This window comes from Pseudonaja textilis, chromosome 1 (assembly GCF_049901715.1).
Source record: "Pseudonaja textilis isolate UNSWEBS1 chromosome 1, rPseTex1.2, whole genome shotgun sequence".
Taxonomy (NCBI): Eukaryota; Metazoa; Chordata; class Lepidosauria; order Squamata; family Elapidae; genus Pseudonaja; species Pseudonaja textilis.
In genome coordinates this window covers 286,847,121-286,872,223 of record NC_141990.1, presented here as the reverse complement: position 1 = coordinate 286,872,223, position 25,103 = coordinate 286,847,121, and the positions used below count along the sequence as shown (strand labels likewise).

Here is a 25,103-nt window from a genome sequence, read left to right as displayed (position 1 = left end):
ATGCCTTCCTCCCCAGGACCTTCCTCTCTGGCAATGGCTTCCTCCCTGATAATGCCTCAGGTTTCATCAGACAACTGAGAGGAACAGCCTGAGATTAATCAGGAGGCAGGCATATGGAGCATTCCCTGACGGAGTCAAGAGGAAGAATGTTGGCTTGATCCTAAGCATCGTAGGAAGAAACATGAGCAGCAACGTAGGAGGCGTGGGAGGGTCAGAGAGTGAGCTGAGTCATTGAGCAACACTCCACAGGGGATAAAAGTGGGCGTGTTGTCGGCTGGAACTTTGTATGGGACAAAGTTTAATCTTGCTTCAGGTTTTCTTTGTGAATGATTTTATGGTCTGCCTTGTAATTTTCTGGAAGTAGCTTTTTACTTGTTATCAGTTCAGACTTGGCAGGCAGAGCCTGTTGGAATGCCAAGGACATTATCAGTTCCAAAGAATTAACTCTGTGAAGTCTGAGCCAGCTTGCCTGCCTGTGTTTGTGTGAGTTTGTACTCTTTCATCTTTTGGAAAGAAGAAAGGTGAGACAGAACAATTTCAGATCTATGCTTTTGCACCTTGGAAGCATCAACTACCATTTTTATTTGTAATAACTGACTTCATGTGGTAATTTGTGATTACATAGTGGTTTAGCAGACGTCATATAAAACACAAATCAAGACAATCGTTTGGAACCTCAGATCCACGTTTTGGACCAAGATGGACTCTAAAGCCGTTGTAAATCGAATCTGTTGTAGGAATAAAATCTCTCAGACAGAAGCTGTACCCAGGTGAGCGGAGCACACCGGATTTCCCCCACCCTCCCCCTCCGTTTTCCTTACTGGGGAGAGTGGGGAGTCGCGGGTGCGTGTATACATTCCCGTGGCAAACGCTCGCGGCCGGGCCTGCGAGCAAAGATCCTCTTGCGGGCAAACGTCACCGAAGGTTGCGATGGAGGGAAGCCAAGCCACTGGAGGGAGAGCAAGAGCTGCAGACGAAGCTCGGCTTCTGGGGGAGCGCGCGAGGAGACGGCGAACGCTCCGCGAAATCCGAGAGCCCCCCGAACGTGCCGGACTGAGGAAGCCGCGGGGGCGCCAAGGAAGGAAAGGCGAGCCAAGAAGAACCAGCGAAAGAACCGGGGGATCCTAAGGCTGTTACGAGGAAGGCGCCGGGTCTGGGGAAGAACCGAGGCGGTGGCGCTGGGCAGCCAAGCAAGGCTGACTTGGGGGCGGGGGGCGAAAGTGCCTCGCGCCATAGCACCGACAGCTTTGGAACCGTCGGGGGGACGGCCGGAGAGTTTGCAGGACAAAGAGCTGCCAAGAGTCTGGGGGGGTGTTCGAGTCGCAACAGGGGGCAGGCGCACCCTGCAAAATGCGAAGGACACGGGACGCCTCCGGCCAAGGAGCGGCCGGGAACTCGCTGCTGCAGGCACAGCAGCCAAGGTAATCGGAGGCCGGGAGATGCGGCGGCTGCGGGCATCGCGGCGCCTGGCCGGGTTCCAGAGATGGGCAACGTGTGGATCGGCGACGGAGACACGTGAGTTTCTCCCGAAGACTTTGGGATGAAGAGGAGGAGACGGCAGCGGCGTTTCTTTGAGGCGATCCGAAGAGCGGCCGGCCGGCCGGCCGGAGGGACCCTTGTTTCTCCACCTCCGGAGCAGAAGAACCATTTCCCCCGCCTTGGCTCCGTAGAAACTGGGCGGTTTCGGGAGTTATGTGAGCGCCGCTTCTTCAGATTCGTTTGGGCGTCTCGGCTGAGCCACGTGCGGTGAGGACAGCCGGAGCGGCGGCGGAAGAAATCGGACTTTCTCGCCGCGGGACACGCCGGAGAGGAGCCGCTTCCTCCTCCTCCTCTTCTTCCTGCACCTTTTCCAGTCTGCGGCTCCTTCTCGCGCCAGCGCCTTCCTGCAGCCCCGGCGCCTGTCGGGGCGCCAGCTCAAAGCTGGGCAATAAAACCCGGGGCTCAGAAAACGGCGCGGAGCTGAGAGACGGAAGAAACGCGAGCCGGGTTGAAGGCCGCGGGGGGGGGCGAGGACTTTCCCTCGCCCAATTTGGTCTCTCCCTCCCTCCCTCCCTCCCTCTCATTTGATACTCTTCACTCCGACCGTTTGCCCAGAGGAGCGGAAAGGCGGCGAGAGGACCGGCCTGCCTCGTTCCCCTTCTTCGGAAAGGGTTTTAAGAGACCGGCGAGGGTGAAGTAGCGCTCGACGCGGCCGGTCTTCTTGCTCGCCTGCCGTGCGGGGGTGGGGGGGGCAGGGAGGGAGGGAAGCCTTGCGAGGAGAAGCGCTGCGCTGGAGTGGGAGAAAGAGATGTCTAAAGCCCGAGGCAGAGCTGTGCTTATTCTGAGCCTCCTGTTTCTGACAACTTCGCTTGCTGCTGTCCAAGGGCTGCCCTTGAAGAAACTGCGCAGTCCCCACCCGAAAGCAACGGACTATACCTTGGTGGAGGTGAGTGAAAGCAGCCCACCTTGCCTTCTTCTGGCAAGCCTCAGCTGACAGGCTTCCTGGCCGTTCCGCAGCCCTTGCTCGAGATGCTTTCTTAAAGGGCAGAAGAACATATAAACCTTAGCAAAAAAATGAATGAAAGACCCTTCGGTCTGGCTGCTTGATAACTGCTGGACCAAGGTCCCCCCTGTAGCTTCATCTCTGCCCTGAAGTTTCCTCAGAAGGTTTATTTTCTCTTCAGTTTTGTGGCCAGAGATAAAAGCAGGCTATTCTCTTTGCAGGAGCCCCCCCTGTCTCCTGCTGCTTATTCCTGACCTGCAGGCGTCCTTCTCTCCCTTTATGATGCCTGTCCTTGCCTTGGCAGGAGATGATTGACCTGTCACAGACAGTGGGTAAATGGTGGCTCCAGGTGGGGACTGGGGCCGGTGGGGGTGAGCAGCAGAAGTAGCTGCTGTTGCACCTTCCCTACAGACCCGGAAGGAGGCTGCTATATTTGCTTGCTTGCTTGCTTGCATGTGTGGAATGCATGCCCACCACTGGCCACAGCAGGGGGTGGTCTCTGACTTGTGGGTGGATGTGCTTTTTTTACTCTTTCATTTCTTCAGCAATTAAGCCCTCTTGTCTCCTTGCTTTGTCCTTTCCTGAGGTTGGATTTGCAGCACAACACGGGCACTGAACCATTGCTTATTCTGAAAGGGGCTTATTGTGCACAAGCGCATGCTTTACCATTTTGGAGCCATTCTTCCTTTTGAGATGTACCAGATTATTTTAGTCAGAATTATTTGGGGAAGGGGTAATTGCTGAAGATGAGATGGGAAAGATGAGAAATATTTGAAACAGTGGAGGCATCATCTGGGAGGGAAAACAACTTGGAGAAAATGGAAGAAGACCCTCCTTTTGCTAGAGAAATCTCTCTCTCTCCTTTTTTAACATGGTTGGCTCTTTTGAACAACTCATTTACATTTGATACATGAATGAGAAATTAAATCTATTGCCTTCCCCTACCCCCCCACCCCCGCCCCACCCCAGACCCCAATAATAACTAGAAATGTTGTGGTTCTGTATGTTTCTGTTGTCTGGAATTATTGTGACCCTCACAGTAATCAGGATGTTGCATGCTTACATCTCAGCGCCAAAGCACTCTGGGTTTGTTCAGCAAGCCTTAAACCAAGTATTGCGACTTTGTTCAGATGTTCACTTCTCTGCTGTCATAAATGCAAGAGTTTGCATTTCATTGGTTACTGTTTTTTTCTTTAATATCAAGGAGACAACCCAGTTGCTAATGTTGCATTCAGTAAGTGAATATTGAATATGGCAACTCATGTTAAAGAAAATATGTTCCCAAAAGGGAAATATTATGCTTATGTGTGGCATTAAGAAATTATTGGATAGTGGCTATTCCCACTTGGGGATTTTTCACTCTTCTTTGGGTCACGTTAATAATGACTGGGTCCCCATGTAACACAATAATATAAATTTAAAAAAAAAAACTGGCTTCAGAGCTTTTAATTAACCAATTTTTCTGCAGAGGTTCCAGTGTTCTGTATAGCTTGCTGGTCTAATTACTCTAATTAGTGGGCAAGGATTGGGCAGAGCAGCTTTTGAGATGTTCCTAAAACAGCAGAGAATGCTCAGGGTCACTTTTAAATAATCAGATACATGTTTTGCTGCTTTTTCTAAGAGCAAGCCCTAAGTGTCTTTAACTTACATTTTCTCTCCTACAGTAGAATTGCAGCTGCAATTACCAGCTGTTTCCTAAATCTGGATTTGACTTAGGCTTTTTTCCCCAATTTTTTTCTCATAGAATGGATACAATCAGAGAATCCCCAATAGTTTTCAAAGTTTCTTACTGCCAAAAGCCAGTTAGGTGAGCACTGTTTGTTCTGCAGCTGCTGTTTGTGTTTGACACAAATCTTCTGGCTGGCTTTCTGCACAGCAGCTGCTCCCAGGTGGCAAAGCTTGCATTCTTCAGCTGCTGGGCTGCACCAGTACAGGAAATTGGGAAAGCATGCTAACCTTTGAAGTCAGCAAAGGGCTTTTTGCTCTGGATGTATTGAGGCAAATGGATGGCTTCCCCGTGTTGTCCACCTGGAAATTATGTAAACTTTGCAGTGTCTTTTCTTAACCCTGTAAAATGTGCTAAATCTAACAACTGAAATGGTACAGGGCGGGGGTGTGAAACTCACATTGTCATGGCGGTGTCACATGATGTACTAGGACTTTTGTTGCCCTTTTGCCAAGCCCAGGGGCGTGGGCGTGGCCAGCCCGTGATACATCCAGCCCACAGGCCAGAGTTTGACAGCCCTGATATAGGTTTCCTCCTTTATAGGAGATTGGACTAGAAGACCTTCAAGGTCCCTTCCAATGCCATTATTCTATTATTCTGTTAACTGTTCTGGATAGTTTTAGACCAGAACTAATTGAAAAGCAAGAGGAAAGGAGGGAGGGAGAGGGGGAGAGAGAGAGAAAAATATTGTGATTGAAAAACAATATTTCTGATGCTGGAAAATATAATTTCATATACATGTAGGCCTAAATAATTTTTTTTTGCAGTTTCTCACTGTGATTTTTGTCAAGAATGTCACAGTTAGTAGATCTGCTCTCCCCCCCCCCCCTTTCCCTCGGCTCTAATTATTTATGTCCTCTCTGCTTGTTCAGATATCTGGTAACCCTGCTTGTTACAAACTTTAAGATGTCTTATAGAGAGGCCAGAGGAGGTTATTATTCCATTAACTAGGTCAGTGACGTTCTTCAAGCAGTCAAAGTTGTCCAAGCTGCTTGTGGACTTTGAAAGTTTTGTTTCACACTGACATATTAAGCTTCCTCTTCTGCCATCTCCTATTGGTTTAGTAGTGGGTAGAATTGCAGGTTGAAATCCCCCCCCAAAAAAAACCTGCCTGCCTCTCTGAATATAGATAAACAAGCCACATTTCAGTCCATTTCCTTCTTTTCCAAAGAAAGGTCAAAGAGCATAATACAGCCAGGAAGGAAGCAAGTGGTAAAAGCAGCTTTCCTGGTCAAAACAATTAAAAGTAGCATTGAAGCCTTTTGATGGCTAGCCAGAAAGCCTGTTCTCAGTGGTTGGCCACAGCAGTTTTAATCCAGTTAAAGGTGAGAAAGGAACAATGCCAACTTGGTGGAGACTCACCGTGTTTCTGATCTGGGGCCAGAGGGAGCTATTGTATATAAGGTTACTGTGGTTTCAACTTCGTATATAATCTCTTGTGTGACCATTCACAATGATCCTCTATTATCAAGGTTTTTCAAATTGTGTGCTGTGGAATATGAGGGTTCTGTAAATAACTCCCCATACTAGGTAGGTTTGCTCAAACACAGTCAGTTGCTTTTCTCTGGAGATTTGCACCATGATCAGGGTTCCAGGACCCTTGTGTCTCTTCTCCCTCCCTCCCTCCTTAAAAAAAGGCTCCATTCAGTAGTTGGGCAACAAGATTTTAATATGGTCAAGGTCATGATTTTTATACTGGAGTAAAAGAGAGCAGAGTCTGAACTTATCTGGAAGGTACCTCCGTTCACTGCTGATTAGTCAAAAATTGTTCAGACAGAACTTAAGTTGTGTTTTTATAGCTTTTTAATTTACTCCCAATCCCTTAAGAAATAATTTATATATGTAGGTTTATATTAAAATTTCCACATTAGGGTCTCATTTGGCAATAGCCTGTCTATTATAATATGATGTTGTATTTTGAACAAATCTAAATAATTTTAAAATGGTAAAATCTCTCAATTGTGCAACTTTTAGAACAGGGGTGTCAAATTCAATTTCATTGAGGGCCGCATCGGGGCTGTGGTTGACCTTGGGGGGTTGTGGCTGAGTGAGTGGATGTGGCTGACTGTGTGAGCATGGCCAGCTTGACACCACTCCCCAAACAGCTGGCATGTTTCCTCTTTGCATTGGGTAGACCAGGCCAAAGCCATGCAAGCCAGCCCCTTTTTCCGGGACAGTCCCATTGGCCAGATCTGACTACAACGTGGGCCAGATCCATCTCACATCCCTTGTGTTTGACACCCCTCTTCTAGAGGAAGTAATTTTGGCATTTGTGGTTCGGACCATAGCAAATCCAGGAGCTACAGGCTAAAGCAATAGTCAACACAAACATATCAGAAGAAAGCAATAGCTTTTAGAAGCATTTCCATCCTGTTGCCAAGTAAACTACATGGAGATGTCATCATGATTTGGCTCAAGAAAGCCTTTTATCTATTTTGGGTAACCCAGCATCCTATTGTTGGACAGAGCTTTCTCTTGAAAACTCAGATTTGCATTTGATCATCCTTCTGGGTTAAATCCTAAATTAGGCTAATTGGATTTCAGAGATGTCTTTACACAGTTCAAGCTAATATACCAATTACATCCATTCCGTGGAATGCTGGATTAGACTAAATTAACACGTGTTTTCTGTTCATTTTATTTGGACTTTCTTGTACCTACGTGATAGAATGGGAAGAAGACAATTTTCATTAAGAACTTTCATTTCGTGAGGAATTTATTCAGGTGCTTTCAGTCAAATATCAAACTGTCATTTTGGTTTCTCTACATAAACATTTTAATGTAAACTGTGAAAAGGATTCATTGTATTTTACGATAACCAAGGGCCATATTTAATCTTTCTTGCATTCAAGTTAACATACTATCAACAACCAAGGTCTCTTAGGAAAATGAAATAAATATGAGAAGGTATTAGAAACAATTTATTTCCACAATTAAAGAATAGATTTTCCCAAATCAGAAGGGAAAGAACTGCAACAATGTAAGGAAGTCTCAGCTGAGTTTTTGAGAAGAACCCAAGAGCTGAAGTGGAACGGGGTAAAGATATACACAGGCTGAGCTGAGATTATTGCTTTTGTTTTCCTGATTTTGAAGGGAAAGTTGAGGTTTTACTTTGGACATTTTAAACCTATTTAAGTTAATTTAGTGCTTACACAAAACTTTTATGCATTTCCTGTCCCTGTAATTAAAGTCAGAAGAGAAGGACTATAAAAAAGGGACTTGGGGTCCGCAGGGTACCTATACTTTGAGTTAAGGGAAGGGGCTTTTTGTTGACACTTCTTAATAAGTGATCTCTTTTCTAGAGAGTTTTGTACCAGATGAGGCACAGATCTTGATCATTGTTGCTTGTCAGGGAGAGAGAGATGATAAGAGTCCAACCATCCAAATAAACAGAACGAAATAGTTGGAACCTTTTCTTTGATTTTGGTATCTGAGATTCAGCATACCCTATCTGAAGAACCTGGTCTCAGGGCTGACAGAAATAAAAGTATTATTATCTCTTTTATTCATTAAACATGAAACTCAGTCAACTGAACATTTAAAAATGTATCAAAATACCAGTGATTGGTGCTAATGGTTGATATGGGTTGCTGTCAGCATCCTAGGTATCAACCAAGTATCTTCTTAAAATATACTATGTTCCGAAAATAATAATAATAATAAAATATTACTATTACTACTATTACTACTATTATTATTTATTTTATTTTATTATTTATTTATTTATTTTATTTGGTTTGTCAATTGCTTACAAGATAATAGGTATAAGTAAAAACATAGTTATGAATACATGGATACATATAAGAAAAATAAAAAAAATAAAAAATAAAATAAAAATAAAATATAGGATAGGGACGGTAGGCACGTTGGTGCGCTTATGCACGCCCCCTACAGACCTCTTAGGAAAGGGGTGAGGTCAATAGTAGATAGTCTAAGGTTAAAGTTTTTGGGGCTTGGGGAAGAAACCACAGAGTCAGGTAAAGTATTCCAGACATTGACCACTCTGTTGCTGAAGTTGTATTTCCTACAATCAAGTTTGGTGCGGTTAACCTTGAGTTTGTATCTATTGTTTGCTCTAGTATTACTATTAATATATTAATTCATTATTATTATTATTATTATTATTATTATTATTATTATTCCCAATTTCACCAAGTTTAAAAGGAGCCAAGTGGACTATTGATTTTGTTGGAGCAATGGACCTGAAAGAAATAACAGTTTGTCTCTTCTTCATTTGCTGTTTTAATGGTCAAAACCTGTGCTTTTCTCCTTTTCTTTGTGGACCTTATCTGGTAATGAGATGCAAAAAAATCCCATTGATTAGAAGGGTATGAGAATCTTTGCCAAATTGAGCAATCATACTTCCTTCAGTCTTATAGCTGAAGCTTTCTTTGGGGCTCAGAAATATTACTACAAGCCCTTCTGCCAGGGCTGGTCCCACTCCTTAATAAAAACAGCAGAGACCAGCAATCTTCCTGCTGTTTTCTCTCATTTTCACTGTGGGAGAGGAAGACAGGCTCCAGGGCTTTGATGTGCAACCCTTGTAAATCCATCGATGATGCCTTATATGTGCGCTCATGTGAGTCCCAACCAGCTCCAGCTCTTTGAAGTGCTCCAGTGATCAAGATGAAAGTAGTGAGGGGGAAGAGTCTTTCAAAAGCCATCAAGCCCTAATTGCAGGTAATAGAGCCTCTTGGTATCCCATATGGAGGAAGGGGGAGCACCCCCAGTTTCTCTAATTCTGCAGCTAAATTCTGGGCTCCTGCAGTGAAAGGAAGTAGCATACAGAGAACAAGACTTGGGGAACATTGGGAAATGGCTCCTTGCAGTGAGTCATGGTGGGCCTTCAAAGAAAGGTTGGGACAGACTTCTACATTGTGGCAATGGTGCTTCAGGAATTGTAGTCCTACACACATGGAAGACTCCAGACTTTGGAAGACTGGTTCCAAAATATCATTTGTAAAAATCACTACAGTGCACGTTAGGTTGTAAATCATTCCCAGACTATGCTCTTAGGGGTGTTTATATTAATTAATTTTCCAATCCATAACCAATGCCCATATTTTTTCATTTGTAATCATAGAACTGGAAAAAAAAGTACTCCATTGAGTTGAATTCCATCTTGTATAATGCTGCAGAATATAAAGTACATCAACTGCTCCAAACCATGTAATCAGGAGTTCAGAATTAACTTGTTTTCATTGCCCTGATTTCTTTGCCATCCTGAAACTTTTAAACATTTTGTGTTATTTTACTGGCAACCAGGAAACTGACAGTTAGTTGGGATGTGATTGTTATTTATGGTTACAATTCTTTTAATTTTTTTTTATAGCAAGTAACCAGTGAGTCAATTTGCTTGCTTAGATTTTCTGAAAAAAACTTGCTCCTAATTTCATCATGGTCTGAATGTGCAATTGGGGACATTATAGGGCAAGTTTTTTTCAATAGTAAAGCCTAGAAAATATAGCTCTCCTTGAGTGGCCATCATCAGAACCTGCTCTATCTTGCCTTACATGCAAGTTTGCAAGGAAAGGAGTTGTAGTCTAACATGCCTGCTGGGATAAGTGGAAGTTGGATCTTCATCAGGCAGTAAGACTACAACTAACTTTCATTTCAGGTTGCCACATCAGCTGATGTCCCTTCATTCAAAGAAGAAATGCCAAAGTCACACAGAATACAGAACTTGAGGCTGAATGAACAGGTGACACCAGATCAACACAAGCACCATTGGCCATTACAACAGGCTTCAAGGAACCAGTTGGCATCACTTCAATCTGCGGAAATACTCCCAGAAGAGAAAACACCTTTTGTGTTGGACTTACAAAGCCTGACAGGCTTAGCCAATGTGGATCTGAATGCCCAGAATCCAAACATACAGGTAGGCTGATGATTTCCTTAAGCTACTCTTGCTAGTCTAGCCACAGACAAATCAAAAGTGGAAGAATCCTTTGCATCCTTCTTTCTTTCTCTTCCCCTCTTCCCCCTTTTCCACAGGCTTGATTTTTTTTCCTCCTCATTCTCCTCTATTGAGGTGAGCAAACATGAGAACTGTTAACTTCCCTAAAATAATCCAGTGATTTTCATGGGGAATAGCAAGGTTGTTTATACCCCCCCAAAACAGACTCTAACCCCAAAAAAGAATGACTGGGTAATATATAATTTAGTTAATTTTTTTTTTTCAGATCAAGTTTTTACTATTGTCTTTAAGAAACTTGAGAATATTTCAATAAAGAAATAATAACAATAGCACTTAGACTTATATATCACTTTACAGCCCTCTCTAAACAGTTTACATATTGCCCCCAACAATTTGGGTCCTTAGAAGGATGGAAGGCTGAGTAAACCTCGAGTTGATGAGACTCAAACTGCTGAACTGCTGGAAGTCAGCAGTCAGCAGAATTAGCCTGCAATACTGCATTCTAACTACTGCACCACAACAATAATGTCAAAATTAAATTGAAACTATGAGATTGATAATGCCATACATAGAATAATGTAATATTAATCTACTTCTAAATATGTTTCTTAAAGTTTTACATCATTTAATACAATAAAGATTAAAATATATATTAAGAAGTAATACAAGCTCATGGCTATAACCTTTATCTAAAGCAGGGGTCGCCAACCTTTTGGACCTCAGGGACCACCAAACGCATAATTTTAGATCCCAGGGACCACTAACTGGTTCTGGGGGTGTGGCCTAATTTGTGGGTGTGGCTTGGTGGTCATGTGACTGGCTGGGCATGCCTTGTATGTAAATATTATAAATATTTATATAAATATTGAATTTTTTTAAAAAATGAGCAACTTTTACCCAAAATCAGGCAAAACAGGCAGGCAGATTGAGTTGCTCACAGAATCACAGATTCACTCAGAAATCTATCTGCCATTGGCTAGCTCAGTTTGTCACATAAAATTTGCTTTCAAGCAAACTCACAAAATTAACTCACAACACACCATGCATTTAAATATTGAATTTTTTATTTTAAAAAAGAGCAACTTTTACCCAAAATCAGGCAAAGCAGGCAGGCAGATTGAGTTGCTCACAGAATCACAGATTCATTCAGTAATCTATCTATCTGCCATTGGCTAGCTCAGTCAGTCACATAAAATTTGCTTGCAAGCAAACTCATAAAATTAACTCACAACACACCATGTATGTAAATTTTGAATTTTTTATAAAAAGAAGAGCAACTTTTACCCAAAATCAGGCAAAGCAGGCAGATTGAATTGCTTACAGAATCGTCCAGTGATTGATCTATCTACCATCGCCTAGCTCAGTCTCTCATATTTGCTTGCCATGAGTCTGCACTGAATTTGCTTGCAAGCAAACCTTCAATCCTAAGGTTTGGCTGTACTTAAAAGCAGAGCCGAAGATCTAAAGACTAGCTAGAAAGCAAGAAATCCAACCATTTCATGCTTCCTAGCTAATCTAAATCTCCCAGCACAACAGAACAGATGATGATCAGAAAAAGAAAAAATAGCAATTTAGCAGGCAAGTTTACTGGGTAAGGAGTGAGTGGGCAGGGAGGGTTCACGCAGGCCATGTGGGCGGCGCAGCCTTGTGTTTCTGTGCAGCCTGTGCAGCCTTGTGTTTCTGTGCAGCTTTGTGGGGGCCCTCTGGGGGTGAGATTTCTCTGCAGCCCACCCAAATTTTCTCACCAGTTGGCGACCACTGGTCTAAAGTATTTGACTGATCATATCTTATATTATTTAGAGTGAGAAAGGAAGGGGAAAAAGAAAAATGTGATATTGTTATATTGTTTACCTCTCTGGTATCTCTACCAGATGGGCCAATATTTTCAGATTAATAATGCAAATTTAACAACTGTATGAGTGTCAGCTAAGTAAATGAGCTTATTGAATTGTCCCTCCAAATAAATACAAAGCAGAATTGTATTATATTTGTATACACAATAAGGAAATTTATGTTCAAAATGGCATAAGAGAAGGACTTTATTTACTTTACTGTACCTTGGTGTACTTAATTGAACTCAAATACTAAAATAAGGGTATAAAGAGTTTTGAGCTGTGCGATAGAGAGTTTCCAGTCCAGCTTATTAGATCTCTGCAAGAGATCTTGAAAGGAAGGTTTCAATGCATGGGAGCATATTCAAAGCAACCTCTGTCAAATACTTAAGGCAATTATTTCTCTTTCTTTTAAGAATTCAAGACAAAATATTTTACATACAGTTCTGCATATTCCAAAGGAACTCTTTCAAATAATTTGTTCAATTTTATTTGTTTCTTACACGATTTAATGTTTTTTGAAGAACTGTTGTAGATCACATCCAAAGCTTATGTAACTCATCATGTTATTTTCACATCTGCCTGCTGCCTGCCTATCAAACTGAGGATAATTCATAGTTATTGGGATTTGTAACCATGGATAGCCTTATTTTCCATGAATATGCTTGGCCCTTCTTTTAAAGCTGCAGTGGTTGTGTCTATCATTACCTTCATAACAAGATACCTTTGTTAACTATACAGTTTGCAGATACCTGTCTTCTCTGAATCTTTCACCGTGGAGCTTTATTGAATGATTTCAGATTCAAAAGCTGTGAAAGAAAGAGGGAAAGAAACTTTAGCCCATTCACACAATCCATAATTTATATCCCTCAGATAAAGGTAAAGGCAAAGGTTTCCCCTGTCTAGCCATGTCTGACTCTAAGGGACGGTACTCATCTCCATTTCTTAGCTGAGGGACCTAGCATTGTCCAAAGACATGTCCATGGTCATGTGGCCAGCATGAGTATATGCCAATGTGCACTGAAGTGGTACCTATTTATCTATTCGCATTTGCATGCTTTCAAACTGCTAGATGGCAGGAGCTGGGCCAAGGATGGGAACTCACTCTGTCTGGTGGTGCTTGGGTCTCAGAGCTGAGCTATTAGCTTTCCAGCTGACAAGCTCAGCTTCCTTAACCACTGAGCCATCGCACACACACCCCATCCCTCAAATAGTTACGCTTAAATAAAAATGAAAATATGCAAATAGAGTTTGAAAATTTTAATTAAGTTGAAAGGAGAATAAGTGAGTGTGAAGAATAGTTTAGAAAGCAGAAAGTCAAGAGCTACAAGGACTTAATTTTTCGGACAGGAAAGGTAAGATGTGAAAAAGACATATAGAGAGTTGAAGGTAAAATGTGCTGCTTACCTTTTGATTTAGTGCTGATGCTTCCAAAACAGTCTGATTCAATGCCTTGATTTCCAGGTGACCATTGAGGTGGTGAATGATCCTCAAGCAGAGATGGAGATGGACTTGCTGAAGGAGACTAGCAATGACTGGTCCCTGTCTTCCTCTGACTGGTTATCTCATAAGGACCTCTTTTGGCCTCTTTTCTGGGAATACACAGATCCCATAGAGGATGGTGATGACAATTTGAACATAAAGAGCAGGGATGAAGAAGAGGAGGAGGAAGAGGAAGATTATACATCGGAGTATGATGAAGAAGAAATAGTTGTGAGTGGAGTGGGGGGAAATTGGCATCAGAGGTGGCCTAATCGAAAGAATTGGATCTTAAAAGAGAAATACAACTATGGTGAGTCTGCCTTTTTTGCTCTTAGTAAATCTGATCTGCTGAGTATATCTTTCTTCCATTAAGGGTCAAAAAACAATAGCTGGTGAACAGTTCATATTATATGATCTCACTGTGTGTAGAATGAGCTTGTTAAAACTGAGCATTTTTCATTCACTAATGGCATAAAATGTACACTTTCCTTTATATTGTATACTACAAACAGCTTTTCCCAATCAGATATTTAGGGATTGCTACACACACACACACACACACACAAACACACACACATTACTGAGGAACAAAAGGATGAGTTCAGCTTTCAGAAGTCCCATCCATTGATCGTATGTGTGTGTGTGTGCGTGCGCGTGTGTATCATCTCACATTAAGAACCCTGGGGAAAAACTAAGCCTTCATGACAGAAGTATAGCTCACACTGAATTCTTCTATGTATCTTGTAGGAGGATTGTAACTTTGTTCTTCACCAGACTTTGTTGAATCTTCATGTGTTTTGTTTTATGTTGTTGCTGTTGCTGCTGGCTCCAGATTATGAAGATGAAGAGGACTGGAGTCCTTGGTCTTCCTGCAGTGTAACCTGTAGCAATGGCCATCAGAAGAGAACCCGGTCTTGTGGTTATGCATGCACAGCTACAGAATCAAGAACTTGTGAGCTGCAGCACTGTCCTGGTATGTTCTAATTTTCTTGGCTGCAATATTTCCATAGGCTCTGCTTTAACATTAACCCTTCAGAGTTATTCATTCATTCTATTGCTATCTCATCTGGACCATGTAGAAGTTCTTTTGAATTTTTAGAAATTGTCTTTTCAGACATCCTATGAGAATTAATGTGGAATCTGAGGAGGAGGAAAATGCTTTTGGCTGTGATTCCTCTCCCATTCTTTGCCCTTGAATGTTGAGAAGTTCCTCTTCCTCCATTTCCTTGATATTATAAAATGAAGATATTTCTGGAACTGGATTGTCTCCTGCAGTAAAGCAAGATTTGATGACAGTCTTGAAAAATCAATGGATCCATTATTAATGGCAAGCATTTCCACTATACCTTTACTCAGCTGTTTGATACACCAGCTCTATTGAGGCCATCAGCTGAAAGCCTATTGTGAAGTTAAAAAGAAAGCTTTTAACCCTTCCATATGTGGAAGCAGATTGTAGTCTTGGAAATGATTAGAAAACTAGTGGAGGAACATGTTCAGTTTCTATTCCTGTAGACCACGGGCGTCAAACTTGCATCATCATTCTGCTGTCACGTGGCATTTCATGATATTTTCCCCCTTCCCAGAGCTGGGGTGGGTGTGGCCTGCGCGTGGCACATCCGGCCTGTGGGCTGCCAGTTTGACACCCCTGTTGTAGACCTTTTACATAAATCAGACTGTATCTCACAGTGTACACTCTGACCTGTTTGCTTCTATGCTTTTCTCAAGGAGAAGTTGGGGAATTGGCTTCTACCACTGAAGAGACACCATTTGAAGCTGAAAATGCCACGGAGTTTCTAAATGCAGGCCAGTAAAGTCCTTGCCCTTAAGGCAATAATATTAGGATTGTTATTAAGAAATAGCATTGTTCTTAATTATTATTAAGAAACTGCATTGTAATGTGGATCTGTCTCATTCATACTTCTAAGAACTATATGTGAACAAAAGTATTGGTAACCTTTGACATTCAAATTTTGCTGTCCCAATTTTATGCTGGAACAAATAGACATTAAGATATGCAAAGTTTTGTGGAGATCTTTATTAATACTGCAGATGGATGCAGAAATAGAAAGAAAATACAATTAAGAGTGGAAAATAAGAAGTTAACGGATCCCTCCACTCTTAATTGCTACACTGAATAATTACTTTGCACCTTATCAGTGTGTCTATGTGTATCTGCTATTGCTACTACTGTATTTTCTATAGACCCAGAAAAATATATTTTTATAGTAAGTAACGATTTCAAAATAGGCTCAAGGAACTCTGTTTTACTTCCTACTTTGCTATTTGTCCTCCAAACTTTTTGTAAATACCTGGGCTTATTCTCCAATATGCTTAAAATCACCCTTCCCCAATCTTTTGATATCTGCTGGATTACAAAATCCATAATTTCTAAGCAGTATGAGCCTCCTCACAGGAAGCAACATATTTATCAACTTCTTTGGCGGTCATTATGGTGGGAAAGGCTAAGCTGAACCATGGAAGCTGTAGTATAAAGGATTTGCTTTCTGAGAATTTGGACAAAAATTCTAAGACATAAAATCTTATATTGATTTGATTCTCCCTTCCTTTCCCAGATGTGGATAGTTGTGAGAAATGGCTTAATTGCAAGAGTGATTTCCTCAACAAATACCTAAGCAAAGTGCTTTCAGACCTACCCAACTGTCCCTGCTCTTACCCTTTAGAAGCTGTTTATAATGCTGTAAATGTGCAAGATGAGCAGAAGGGCAAGAACTTCCGATGGCAGGATGCCAGTGGGCCAAAGGAGCGATTGGACATCTACAAACCCACAGCCCGTTTCTGCTTGCGTTCCATGCTGTCCCTGGACAGCACCACTCTAGGTGCCCAACACTGTTGCTATGATGAGAACACCAAGCTCATTACCCGAGGCAAGGGAGCAGGAGCGCCCAACCTCATAAGCACAGAGTTCTCTCCTGAGTTACACTACAAGGTGGACATGTTGCCTTGGATCCTCTGCAAAGGGGACTGGAGTCGATACCATGCTGTGCGGCCTCCCAATAATGGGCAGCAGTGTGCTGTCAACCCTCCAGAGGATGAATACCTGTCTCAACTACAGGAGGCCAGAGAATATTAATACAGCAACCAAAAAGAAGCTGAGGAGATCAGGACGTCCTTTCTGTCTCCCCGGCTCAACAACATAACGTGTATTGTTTCTCCAACCTCATCCCAATATTTATGTCAAAGATCTCTGCAACTTCAGAATGATATATTATTTTTTATCACCTTAGTAACAAGGTAAGTTTATAGGGCAGCTTAAGCAATTTCCACAGACGTTCCGGCCCTGACTTCTCTATAACAACCTCTGCTTTCCTTTCTGTCTTTTCTCAACACTCAGAAGTTGTCCCAAGCTGACTGGCTTTCAGGGGTGTTTCAGAAGGCTAGCAATTTGTCTGGAAGGATTTGGGACAAGAGAAGAGCCCAAGGTTTTCAGAGGATATCTTGATTCATTTGCTTTTATGTTTACCATGTATTACAATGCAGGTTGTGAATTCCTTTTGCATAAATCTGATGGGTGCTCATGGTGTATGAAAGTCCAGAAATAGATTAATATCCCCAAATTATAAATTTAGATAAAAGGAAACTTTGTCAGAGTCTTTGTAGAGAGAAGAATCTGGGTGCCTTTTTATGTAATTTTGGCGTAGTCCTGGGAAAGAAAACAATACACCGTCTTGGTATGTTACATTCCGTACATTTCAGGGAAAACTAGAAGATGAAGTGGAGATGTTAGAAGGTTAGGAATGCAATTTCCAGGATGGATATGGAACATGCTCTTACTAAGTGGAGATGAGGCTGACCTGCATCCAAAGCTGATGGAACAAACCAAATCCAGTTTCTATCTAACCCGAACAGATAACGTTTTGGATTGTTGAATCCTCACTCTCCTTAACCCCTCCCCTTTGAAATACGCTACAGGTATACATGAAAGAATCCAATTGCCCTAAGAAAGTACATATAACATTAATCCAGCTTTCCCTACCAAACTTGCATCTCTCCATATTTTCTTTCTATTGGGAAAAAAGCTGGGAACTCTGAGTAATGTATTCTTAACTTTTCTACAAGACATTAGATTAGGAAAGTCTTTCCTATACCATGTCCTTGAAAAACTCTCAGGATGGTGGAAGAGAAGATTGTACTTTGAGACCCAAATGTTCCTGCTGGCACAGGTTTGTGGTTGTGCTGGGCAGATGGTCCTTGGCAAAATCTGTATCTATGCTTACGCATTTTGTACTGAATTCTGTCAGCTACTAATCCAGTCAAATCTCTTTACTGCTGCCGCTAACAGCATATGATAGCACTACCTCAGCAAAACTCACCATTCTGCATACAGAGTCCTGACCCAATTTCTCCTGGAAGTGCCTGATATCCCATAAGCCATTGTACCTAGAGAGGGTTCTGGTCTATCTTACAGCTACAATTGAAAGGGCTACACAGTCATAAAAGCCAGCAACTGGATAGGAAGAGAAGTCCTAAAGTATGCTGATAATCCAACTGAAGATCAGCTGATCATCAGCTTCCAAAAACCTCTCCCCCATGTCCCCTGGAAAGCCTGCCTGCAGATTCTTGGGCTGCAATGCTAAGGAAAACACTACTTTCATGCCAGAATACCTTAAACTGGATTCAGTTGCCTCAGCAGAAGGTTAATAACAAGATGGTTATGTTGTGAAATTACGTTGAGTAACAGTTAACAAATCATTTTCATGCCACTGCAAGTAGGGCATACTGCTGAGGTCTTCTGACATCAACAACTTTTTCCTCAATTTAAGATAGATAGAAATGAAGTATAAAGGAAAGGGAGAGAAAAGCAAGGAAAGGAAAAATGACAATACTCCCAGCTGCATTTATTCCAAAATAATCCCTATCTCTCATTCCTGCTGACACCCTCTGTGCTAGCAATGCTCTCTACCATACTCGCATTGCATATCTGCTCTGCCAGTCCTTGCCCAACATTGTGATGTTTCCACAACCTGCAGAAAATAAGCTGCCAGAAAAAAAGGCATCTCCAAAATCTAACTACCAGGTCAATTCCACCAAAATGGTCTATGAAAAGAAAAACATGTTTGTGGAAAGAAGGGAGCCAGCCTTTTGGGGGGAGGGGGAAAAAAAACAGAGAAAGACCTAGATTCCCTAGCTGCAATAAAGCCCCCAAGAGTATTAAAACAATCCAGAAAGTAAGAGAAACACATTCAAGGCACATTCCTGCCATGAACACACAGCTTTGTTTGCCTGACTCATGACCTATCCCCATCACTAAGCCAGATGGGATATCAGGAACATATAAACTGCACTGTTGGGTACATTGCTTATTTGTATCGGGAAATAAGCGTATATTTTAAGAACTTTAGGGTAAAAATTTCTGCTGGGTTTTTAATCCTTATTTGGAATAATTATTGGTTGTATATGCTAAAAAGTGGAGCGACTTTAAGCAAGCCTGACCTGTCTGGATATGTCTTTAGGCTTTGCAGCCAACCAATTCTAGGGAGACATATTCAGAGACAACTACATATGATAATAGGTTTTATAATGGAGAACTGGATCTCCCAGCCATTCTATTGCTCAACTCAATTTCATCCAGGATTAAATAGGGAGGTCTCTATAGCTATCTCATTGTAGATTAGGTTGGGATGTCTGTATAACGGGGCTAAGCGAGGGAAGGCTCCTTAACTCGAGTATTTTGGATTACAACTGCCCTTGCATACTATAACAGGTTTTGGTGTTTATGCTATATGGTGATTGCACCTGCTCCATTCAAGATTGTTTGCAGTGGTAACTTCTAGTTTAGGGCTCCTTTTTGGTAGAAATGGGTAGGATAAGCAATATTAATTACGTATCTGTTGGTTTCTGAACTTGTGTGAGAAAAACATTTCCGAATTATATTCTGATTTTTTTATTTTTTAAATTTCAGTGGGATTTTGTCTTCTTTTGAGGCAATGCAGTTCTTTTCACATAGGCAAGATGAGGAAAGTTAATATTTGGAATATTTGATAACCATTAAGATGTCGCTGGTTGTTTAACATCTAAGTTCTTCATATTTTGGACCTTTCTTTAGTTAAAAGAAATATTTTGTTTAAATAAATTATATCTATAAACATCTATATTAATTGAAATAATTTATAATGCAAATATATCAGGCAACAAAGCCCTCTTTATTATGACTTTTTCTCTCCTAAATTGTGATTTTTTTTAACGTTTGCTAGAAATGCTTTTTTTAAAAAAAAAACAATTCAATGTTTCAGATTTAGTACCAATTAGCAAGTTTCACCCACTCCCATAAGGTCACCTTTGGACAGTTATATGCATGTTAATATGTACTCTAATTTGCTCTCTGCAATATCTATCATGCCAACTCCTTGGATTGCTGCTCTTTTTCTCTCCTGAGGTCACTGCTTGTTAAATGTTGCTTTATTGTTGCACTGTTGCTATCACTGTTGTTTCCTTTCATTATTATTATTGCAGAAACTGGATAGATCTTTTGGAAAAACCAAAAGCCCCTTTTCCCCTTTAGCTGGTGCTGATGAACCATCTGCATGTTTCTGGAATGGGATGGTAACCATATGACCTCTAGTGTACAAATAAGGAACTATGTGGAATTGTTGGGTGGATAATTAAACCCAAATCTTGATTGAGACAAGGAAACTTTGCTTATTACCATAGCTACTTAATTATTTTTGGGTATTTATCTCTAATTAGAAATGCATCTCTCAAAAGTAGCAATAGTAATAGCTTTACTTAGTGCCCATAACTAAGCATATCATGAAAAATATAACTTGCAGTATCTTGTTTGTAAATAAAACTCAATTAAAAATTAAAGCCAAATAATTCCTTGGCACAATATAAATATATCAACCTAGTTCAATAAATTAAAAACGAACTAGCACAATAAAATCAACTAAGTGCCATACAAACCTGTGACCATAAAATAAATGTCAATATTTCAAACGGTCAATAAGAAGACCAACTGCTGTATTTCCAATGCTGTAGTGGAGGATGTGTGTGCATGCCATCCAACAAAAACTTGCAACTTCATTGTCATTTTTTTTGTTTGCTACCACCAAGTAGTTAGTGGACCATAATTAGTCTGTCTCCTTTTGCTCTTTTCCTGGCTCCAATCAAATAACAGGTCTTTTGCTTCCACAACAGTGTATTTGGCTTTGTGGTCTCTGATATTTTAGTTTGAATATTCATCTTCAAGTTTCAGAAGTTGTCAGCAGTTGGTTCCTTAAGTTTCTGCTTGTCATTTCCCATTACATTCCATTTTTCCCCATTTTGCTGGATTAATTTCTGAAGTCATTACTCCTTCAGTCCTCACTGAAACTTGCTAACTGATTTACTTTGTTTTGTTTTAGGGTCTTCTGGGTTTTCTTCATTTTTCCTTTTTTTGATTTCACTGTTTTCTTCTCCATATAAAATAGTAATACAATTACAAGAGCATCACCTGTGTTTTATATACTGCAATAGATTATGTTGCTATTTTTCTGGAGCTTGATATGCAAGAAGAGAAATCTGAGAATGAGACATGTAGAAGTCTAAGCTCAAAGCATCCAATTTCAAAGTGTATATCAAGGAGATAATTCTTGATCCACATCTCCATATATCCTTTCGTTATCCTAGTGTTTAAATGGTAAGGATCATCTAGCTGCTGCATTTTCTATCACTTATGCTTTTTTTCCTGTTGACAATGACCTTATGTTTGTCACATCAAAATTAGACCAACTTGTAGATAAGAGATCATTGTAATTTGTCTGAATGAGGGTCCGGAAACTATTTCAATAACCTGCTTGGTTTATTATTCCAAAGGATATATTAATGATTTATCACCTAAAATACAAATACTGGTTGCTAAGCAACTGATTATACAACATACACATGTCTATATCCAGATGTGATAGTTGTCTTACAATCCTTTTTGTGGATGTTACTTTTAATTGCCTTTTAGATCATAACTATCTGCTACTATGGCTGTTATCCTTTTTGGTGGATAGGCATAGTTAGAAGGTTCCTCTGTATTGGCAAAAGATGGGTAACACTATATATTACCTAATTCTGCACTATTGCAATTGCTCATGGATACGTTTCAGTCCTTTGTGAATCTTAGATTCAGGCAGTAACTCATGGCTTGTTGGGCCACATTTCAGACTATGATTTGATGCATCTTGATTGTTTATCCCACTTTCAGAAACCAGCTGGGGCAAAGCTGCAATATTGCCATGCAGAAGGTGGCTGTTAATGCTACCACTATTAACCATTTAAAGTGTTGGATAACTACTGTTGTGCTGATATAGTAGTGAAAATAACACCTCAACGATTTCTGAATGAAATTTGAAGGTAGTATAAGTGATTATGGGAGAAAATGGCCTGAACTGTCTTATTTAACACTTTTCAGATAGGCATATAATATACAAAAATGTAAATAAACTGCTACAGTTTTAAAAAAACAAAATAGTTGAACATTCATAAATAAATCATCATGCAAAAGCAGATTCCAATGACAAATGGGATTTCTCTTTATTTTCACATATCTGGAAGATCAGCTGCCGAGGCTCCCACAACTATATAAAATAGAGTGTGTGAGTACACAAAAATAAGAGAAACAAATGGCAAAAGTTTACAGTGTGAACTTGTATGAGGTTATATTACTCCCAGTGTGTTTATGGTAGTTGAGTTTGAGAAAGTGGTTTGCCACATTTAAGCAGCAGTCACTGTAGGCTCGTGTTTAAAATTGAGCTATATACCACTGCATCCAGATGCTCAATCCAATTCAGTCCACGTGGTAATGATGGAGAAGGATGATAGGATTTGGGAAAGCTGCCTGTCAGCTTTCAGACAGAATTGACTTCTTTTCTTTACTTCTAAAAAAGACATATCATAGACAAGCCCTGGTGGTGTAGTGATTAGAATGCAAACTGCCTACAGCCTGGAATTCTATCCTGATAGGTTCAAGGTTGACTCAGCCTTCAGTCTTTCCAAGGTTGGTAAAATGAGGACCCAGGTTATTGGGAGCAATATGCTGACATTGTAAACCACCCAGACAGTGCTGTAAACACAATGGGATGAAATATAAATCTAAGTGCTATTGCTATATCCTTTATAATATTGATAGTCTCTTAGATGCAAACTGAACATATTTCTTCCCCATAAATGCTGCCTAAAAAGGAGCAGGTCTGTGTAGTGGTTCCTTCATCCACTGCTCTGGTCTTTCTCCACAACTTTTTTCCATAACAAATAGGAATCCCCATTGCTGAGTTAGTGCCCTCAACCATCTCTGGGGTTGCAGAAATATAACAGCATAATAGGGCTGATCTCCAGCCTTCCTTGATTCCCTATTGATTGATTCCTTTGCTACCTCCTTCTGCATGACTCAGCCTGCAGAAAGACATCTCCTAATATACAGAGTTGGAAGGGACCTTGGAGAGCTAGTCAACCCACTATTCAAGCAGAAGTATCTATGCCATTCTAGACAAATGGTGGTCCAATCTCTTTTTTAAAACCTCTAGCGGCGGAACATCCAAAACTTCTGGAGGCACGTAATCATAATACTGCAGCAGGAAACATGGGCAGGGGAGAATGGAGGCTGGCTAGAGGATTCTATCTATCATCTGTGGAATTCTTCCCTTCTTTCACTTTATTTTCTTATAGCATGAGCTGAATAGAAAACATTAAAAACCTACAGAACTGAATCACAAGCAGCACTTTTCCTTCTGAATTATTTCCTTTTCCTTTCTTCCTATACATGCTTGCCTGCAGATTCTTCCCTCCTCTAGTAGTTCCATAGGCAGAGCAGGGAAGAATTGGTTGTACGTACAATCTTATTTCAGGCTGCTTCCTAAGATGTTTCACTATTACCCTGTTTCATGCTGTTTGAATACCTAGGATATTTTTCTTAAAATCTAATCACTGTTGTATCCAACTCTCTGGGGAAGTAGGAGTAGAATAGCAGTAGACAAGACTGGCTAGAGAGGCAGTATGGAGGTATGCCCCCAGCAGCATGGAATGAGCAATAAGTAACACTAATCTTTGCTATTTGTCACCTGAATTCACACAATAGGTGCCACAGAGTAATATTTGACCCACCTTACAGTGGCCCCTGGATACCTACAAAGGGAGGTGCCACCACTGCTTCATTTAAGGACTATATATTCATACACCAAAAACAAGATAAAGAAATTGTCAGGGCATCTGAAACTGGGTATATTGCAGTTGAGGCTCATGATTAGGTGTTAGTCTATATTTAAACTAGAGAATCCATTCAGGGCTGATGGCTGTCAGGTTTCTGGGGTATTAAAAAGGAATTAAATGAATCTAAAGAGGTTTGGGCTATCAGTAGGGTTTATTGAGCTGCTTACTACCTCCAGACAGAATACTTTTAGGGTTGACCTGAACAAACATAATTCTTCATACTTTTTTAATGGTTTGTTTAACTTCCTTTCTTCTTGGTCAGAACTTTGTCCCTAGTTTTATTTTTTCCAAGGAATCTATTTAAATATCCTTTAAATTAATAAGCCTATTTGCTTACTAAAACTCAATATCCCATCCTGACATTAAAAATCCATTACCAACAATGCTTGTCTGTGAGGCACAGGGTTGTCTGGAGTCTAGGTCCAATGAGGAAATTCACAACTTGTGAGCAAGGGTGGGAATCTGAACCACAACTGCCTGGAAGGAGTTGGGACTATCTACTTCTAGTGTATCCAATGTTGCTGGTTATCAAAAGCACCTTACACTCTGGAAAAGCTTTACAATTTCATTTGGTCAAGAAAATGATATGGAATGAATTTTATTTTTATATCAGGTAATTAAGATTCTGTGCATTTCTATTTATGCAATTTTTAAAGTATTGTATGTATATTGTTCCTTCATAATTTTATTGGTTATTTCAATATACTTTTGAATAAAGGTTTAATAGCATTTATGAGAAAATCTTTATCTGACTATAGATAAAAGCACTTTATTTCAAATTGCATGTGTTTGTGATTGACATTATTTGGTTCTTAGGTTGCTCGGTCATTCAGTTGATTTTGACAGAGACAATACATTGCCAAATGATGCATCTTTAGGGAACTGAATCTTATAAACGTGGTCATTAAGGATCCAGAATGTGCTACTGTTTGCTCGCCTGTCTGCATTTTAATTTTAATGAATGAATCTCAAAGTAAAGGAACGCCCCAGTGTTTCCTTTCAGAAGTTAAAGCTTCTGTTTTAGCTTAAGATAGAGATCAGTCCTTTTTTCTGAGCTTTTCTTAACACAATTTTTCCCTGGTGGAGAAGTGAGTCTTTTAGATATAGTCCCTCAATGTCAGGATGAGAAATCAGTAGTCCTCAAGATCCTTCTGAATTAGAATCACCCACAATCCTGTTTACTGGATTAAAACCTCTATCTGAATTGATAGGAGTCGTAATCCAAAAACCACAGAAGGGCATCTTATTCTAATTGTCTAGCCCAGTTCAGTAGAATGAAAATTATGGGTCAGTCTATCCCCAGATTTTCTCTTGTATTATATTTATTGTTTGTAATACTTAATATCTTAAGGAATGGAGATATTCAGGACACTGAATGGGACTTTGATCTCAGAGGTTGTATGTATGAAATGCCAAAAGGGAAGGAAGATTTCAGGTTCTTCTGTTACAAATAAACTCTATTGTTACACTCTG

At 40.6% G+C, this 25,103-nt stretch overlaps 1 protein-coding gene across 5 annotated transcripts; it reads left to right on the top strand.

Moving 5' to 3' along the window:
- The first annotated feature begins 1,337 nt into the window (after positions 1 to 1,337).
- On the top strand, positions 1,338 to 25,103 carry ISM2 (isthmin 2). 5 transcript variants are annotated; one of them, XR_015741106.1, is made up of 7 exons: positions 1,338 to 2,425; positions 9,826 to 10,086; positions 13,422 to 13,749; positions 14,272 to 14,412; positions 15,165 to 15,242; positions 16,013 to 16,691; positions 20,801 to 25,103. XR_015741106.1 is itself a non-coding variant. In XM_087922021.1 (6 exons), exons 1-6 carry the CDS (start codon positions 2,288 to 2,290, stop codon positions 16,528 to 16,530), a joined length of 1,464 nt encoding a protein of 487 aa, XP_087778147.1. In that variant the 5' UTR covers positions 1,338 to 2,287; the 3' UTR covers positions 16,531 to 25,103. The 5 variants fall into 5 exon arrangements, 2 of the variants coding, with proteins under 2 accessions (XP_087778147.1, XP_087778148.1); XR_015741105.1 differs by having other exon boundaries at positions 19,360 to 25,103; XR_015741104.1 differs by having other exon boundaries at positions 16,792 to 25,103.

Excerpts from the sequence above, each read along its gene's own strand:
- ISM2 (XM_087922021.1), top strand. The coding sequence starts at position 2,288 with ATGTCTAAAGCCCGAGGCAGAGCTGTGCTTATTCTGAGCCTCCTGTTT. Across the intron at positions 10,087-13,421 it reads CCCAGAATCCAAACATACAG|GTGACCATTGAGGTGGTGAA; the intron begins GTAGGCTGATGA and ends CTTGATTTCCAG. Across the intron at positions 13,750-14,271 it reads AAAAGAGAAATACAACTATG|ATTATGAAGATGAAGAGGAC; the intron begins GTGAGTCTGCCT and ends TGCTGGCTCCAG.